Below are 5,037 nucleotides of genomic sequence, written 5' to 3'. Positions count from 1 at the left end.
GAGGTGTTTGAGAGACAGAGACACCAGCCAGCTCCACCAGCAACTCTCTGCCCCTTCCCACACCAAAGGCTCTCTCTATATCCTGTCCTTCCAGGTGAGTTTCTGGGACACAGCAAATGCTGTCCAGGTCCTCTGGGCCTGTTCAGAAGGCAACGGGAGGTCAGCAACTCTGATGGTCTCTGTGTGAACATCAAAGCTTTCTTAAAATTCTTTCTCAGTGCTCCACTTCTGCTCAACCTTCCTGGTTCTTGGGCTGCAGGTTGAGCAGGGATGTGAGGATGGTGTAGGAAAAAGGCTTTGTCAAACTGTCTCAGGAGTGCTGTTCTGGCATCATGCAGTCAAGCGTGAGGGTGCTGTAGAAAACAGTGGCACTGGTGAGGTGAGAGGGCCAGGTGGAGAAGGTCTTCTGCCTGTCTGCACTGGGGTGAAGAGCAGCGATGCATTCACAGGATGCCCATGTGAATTGGAGGGGAAAACTGGCTCTAAAATGGTGATTATGAAAACATGAGTGTCACAGTATTACTGCAGGAGATCTCCAGCAATGAAGCAGAATCACAGAAGTTGTCGGCTCCATTGGGGTCACAGAACTCTGGGGCAAGAATGAAATGTAGAGAATAGAAATCCCCATAGCCAAGGCGCAGCTGCCTTCTGGAGACAGACCATCCAGTGCATGACTCTTGCATTCAGGTGGTTATTGGGGAAGTTACTCTCAACATGAAGTGACCTCGATACACTGTCCCACAAGCCTCCATGGCCTCCTCAGCAATCGCTGATGGCATTTATGCTCATTCAGGTTCATCTCTCCCAACACATGCACATGATGTGCATGCTCATATCTTGCCTCAATGCAAACCTGGACTTCTGATCTAGTCACTCGGTCTCCTTCCATGGAGGAAAGAACAACCTCTCTCAGCTGTGGTGAGAGGACAATGCCCTACAAGGTGGTTGCAAGGGGCTGGTTGGTGACAATTGTCCTGGGGTAGGTGCCCCATGATGTCCAGGAGCTTGGGCACAGACCAGACCCTGCTCTGCTGGTCTTTCATGTCTCTCCCAGGAGGCCTGGCTGTGTGAGAACATTGCTGTGTGCCCCCACCATGCACGCTCACACGCTTCATCTTTTCACGGGTGGTTTCCTCTCTGGGGCACTTTCCAGCCCAGCTCCTCGCCGGCTCTCCACACATCCTGATCTCATCCCACTGAGCCCACAGAAAACACAGAAAACAAAGCCTTTTGAGAGTCTATCCCTTACACATGTTCTTGAGAGCATGTCACGGAGGCACCCCATAGGTTAATTTAAGGGACAACAGAGTCCAAAACCAACTTTTATTAAACCGGTGAGAAACAGAGTTTTAGCACTCCAAAAGTGACTTAATTAAAGGCTCGGATATCAGTTGAAGAAAATTACTAAGGGGCAGCAACTAATACAACGGGCGGTCCACAGAGTGCATGCACGTGGCTTCACTCAAAACAATGCCGGAGCCGGCCCTGAGTCCCGGAGAAGTACACACTTGCCTGAACATGGTGCGGGATTATTTTTAAAGAGATACACGTACTTGTAGTAAGTACGGGAAGTGTACACTCGCAATTCCGCGAGGGTAAATTTATAATACACTCGCAATCCTGCGAGGGTTAATTTACTTACACGTGCAAATGCACACAGAATATTACACGTGCTTACGTGGAAGCACGGGAGGAAAATACACTCGCGATTGTGCGAGGAAATAAAGTACACGTGCAAATGTGCACAGAAAGTTACATGTGCATATGTGCATGGAAGGAAAATAAACCCGCGATTCTGCGAGGATTAATTTTACACGTGCTCATATGGAGCACAGGAAGTTATATGTGCATATGTGCAAGTATAAATGGAAGCCTGAGTTTGTAATAAATGTCTCTCATTGCACCTTCCCGAGAGTCCGTGCCTCATTCACTGCACCCTCACTGGCTGTTTGTTGAAACACAAAGCCATGGGCTGATCCCGACTGCCTCTGGGTGACCTCCTGCACCGCAGCACTGCCCTTCCACTGACGTTTCTTCCTCCTGATATCCAGAATGCACCTCCCAAGTTGTCCTTTTCAGTTATTATTTTTTTCCCCCTCTCCGGCGTCTTCCCACTACCATGGAAAGCTCGACTATCTCAGAAACTGCTCTGCAGGCAGGGACCCCAACGCGTCAGACTTCTTGTGGTCTTTAGCCTGACCAGAGAGAAGTAACCTCACCATGGACTCCTTATGCACCCATGGATATTGAGAGACAGAGTGTTTCCCTTGTACACACAGATGCAGGAGTCACTGTGTCTCTCTGACCTCCTGCTGCCACTCCAGGGGGCTGGGAGGCACCTCAGCCCTGCCATTTGTCACCCTTCTCTGCACTTAGATGAGATGCCTCGTGGCATAAAGAATGGACAGGGGATCTTCAGTTCCAGGAAGCACATCCCAGTGCTACATTCAGGTGGTTCCCCAAAGGATGTTACTCTCAACATGAAATCACATCAAGACACTGTCTGTCCCACTGACCTTCATGGAACCCCAAGGAATAGCTGATGGTGTTTCTGCTCACTTGGGTTCATCACCTCAGAAGCACTTTGTGCGTTTGTTTGCATCTTGTCTACACAATGCAAACATGGACATCTGACCTACTCATTAGTTGTGCTGCCAGGGAGGGACAAAGAAACTCTTCAAGCTGAAGTGAGAAGCCAGTGCTGGAAATGATGGTTGTGAGAGGCTGCTCCATGACAACTGACCTGCAGCAGGTTCTCTAGGGTGTCCAGTGGACACGGGCACAACCACTCAGTGAGAAAATTATTTACATTATATATGCCATGCAGAAGATTATGGGCAGTTTATTGCTTCATCAAACAGCCATTCATTAGTTGCCACACTGAATCCTTGATCTCCTTGTTCCTCATACGGTAGATGAGGGGGTTCACTGCTGGAGGCACCACTGAGTACAGAACAGACACCACCAGATCCAGGGATGGGGAGGAGAAAGAGAGGGGTTTCAGGTAGGAAAATATGACAGTGCTGATAAACAGGGAGACCACGGCCAGGTGAGGGAGGCACGTGGAAAAGGCTTTGTGCTGACCCTGCTCAGAGGGGATCCTCAGCACAGCCCTGAAGATCTGCACATAGGACAGCACAATGAACACGAAACAGCCGAATGCCACTGAGAAAGAAATCACAAGAACCCAGACTTCCCTGAGGTAGGTGTCTGAGCAGGAGAGCTTGAGGATCTGGGGGATTTCACAGAAGAACTGGTCCACAGCATTGCCCTTGCAGAGTGGTAGTGAAAATGTATTGGCCGTGTGCAGCAGAGAATAGAGGAACCCAGTGGCCCAGGCAGCTGCTGCCATGTGGACACAAGCTCTGCTGCCGAGAAGGGTCCCGTAGTGCAGGGGTTTGCAGATGGCAGCATAGCGGTCATAGGCCATGATGGTGAGGAGCCAATACTCTGCTGAAGCTAAAAAGACAAAGAGAAACACTTGGGCAGCACATCCTGTGTAGGAAATGGCCCTGGTGTTCCAGAGGAAATTGGCCATGGACTTGGGGACAGTGGTTGAAATGTAGCCCAGGTCAATGATGGAGAGGTTGAGCAGGAAGAAGTACATGGGGGTGTGCAGGTGCTGGTCCCAGGCTATGGTGGTGATGATGAGGCCGTTGCCCAGGAGGGCAGCCAGGTAGATGCCCAGGAAGAGCCAGAAGTGCAAGAGCTGCAGCTCCCGTGTGTCTGTGAATGGCAGGAGGAGGAACTGGGTGATGGAGCTGCTGTTGGACATTTGCTGATTTTGGCTATGGGGGCTATCACAGAAGAAAAAGACAGTGAGAGTTTTGGGGAGATTTCTCTGACCAAGGTCTAAGCCATTTCTCACACACCCCCCCTGCTCCACACCCCCTTGTCCTTTTCCAGACCTTCCCTCAGCTCCGTGTCTGAGCCCTGGGTGGTGCTGGCTGGAGGTGCCGTGAGGAGCAGGGCCTGTGCCCGCTGGCTGCTGAGGAGTCAGCCCTGCTCTGCAGCAGTGGGGTCATGGGAACGGGGGCAGGGGACAGTCCTGGGGTTCAGCTTTGTCACATGAAGCTGCTCCTGGTGCAGAAATACCTGTCAGCATCTGCACTCCCAGGGATAAGGAAATGAGGTGGCAGGAGGAGTTTTGAGAGGTTTGGGGTTTTTTACAGCTCCTTCTCCCCTCTCACCCTGGGGAATGTTCTTGGATGTCAGAAACCATCAGCATTTCTGCTGCACTCAAGGAGAACAGAGCGAGTCCTGCAAGGCAAGAGGCTGCCTGTGGCTTAGTGCAGAGTGAGGGGAGCTGGTCTGTCCCTCTGCCTTGCTCCAGCTGCCCTGGGCTGGCACCTTTCTGAGATGGAGGGTGATCACACTCCCATGTTACCCTGAAAAGCCACCAGACACTGCTGAGAGCAGAGGGATCCACCTCAGACCACTACACATCTCACTGTTTTCTAAGGTCTCAGCAGCCCACATTTAGCCCAGGGCAGAAGTAGCTCATTTCACAAACCAAACAGCATTTTGACTGTCGCACCATTTCTGTGTTTCTCCTTGAGACTTTCAGATAACACAGATGCTATAGGATGGGTTTGCATCCCAGAGGGGAGCTCACAGCTGGGATGGAAACCTCATGCAGATAGCCAAGAGTCCTAATGATGGCATTTGATTCAGGGAGATTCAGCCTGACAGACTTCATTGCCCACACCCCACAGGTCAGAGCAAAGCTGGGACACGTGTGCCCATGGACACACCTGCAGGAAAGGACCCACAAGATCAGGCTGTGACTCTGCAGCTGAAACTGCCATCCCCAGAGAGCCTGGCAGCAAGAACAAGATCCCAACAGCAGTGACCCAGAGCAGGGGAGCAAGAAGGAAAAATCTGGTGAGGGTGGGTGTGAGAGAGGCCAGGGCAGGGGCAGCCGGGCACTCAGACAGCGTCACCCTTCCCCAGCTGTGCAGCCACCTCCCAGACACCAACAGTGCCGGGCAGCTGCTCTCAGCCCCTGTGCTCTGCAGAGGAACTGCAGCTCTGGCT

The 5,037-nt window shown here is 51.7% G+C and overlaps 1 protein-coding gene across 1 annotated transcript; it reads right to left on the bottom strand.

The window, feature by feature from the left end:
- Positions 1-2,842: 2,842 nt before the first annotated feature.
- Positions 2,843-3,775, bottom strand: LOC308048916 (olfactory receptor 14A16-like; the record flags this gene model as incomplete). The annotated part of the gene is made up of 1 exon (XM_080358244.1): positions 2,843-3,775. One exon carries the CDS (start codon positions 3,773-3,775, stop codon positions 2,843-2,845), a length of 933 nt encoding a protein of 310 aa, XP_080214370.1.
- Between the last annotated feature and the right edge of the window lie 1,262 nt (positions 3,776-5,037).

The sequence above is a fragment of the Nesoenas mayeri genome (genome assembly GCF_963082525.1).
Source record: "Nesoenas mayeri genome assembly, chromosome: 23".
Classification (NCBI taxonomy): domain Eukaryota; kingdom Metazoa; phylum Chordata; class Aves; order Columbiformes; family Columbidae; genus Nesoenas; species Nesoenas mayeri.
The sequence above is the reverse complement of the archived record's forward strand: the minus strand, read 5'-3'. Positions and strand labels throughout refer to the sequence as shown.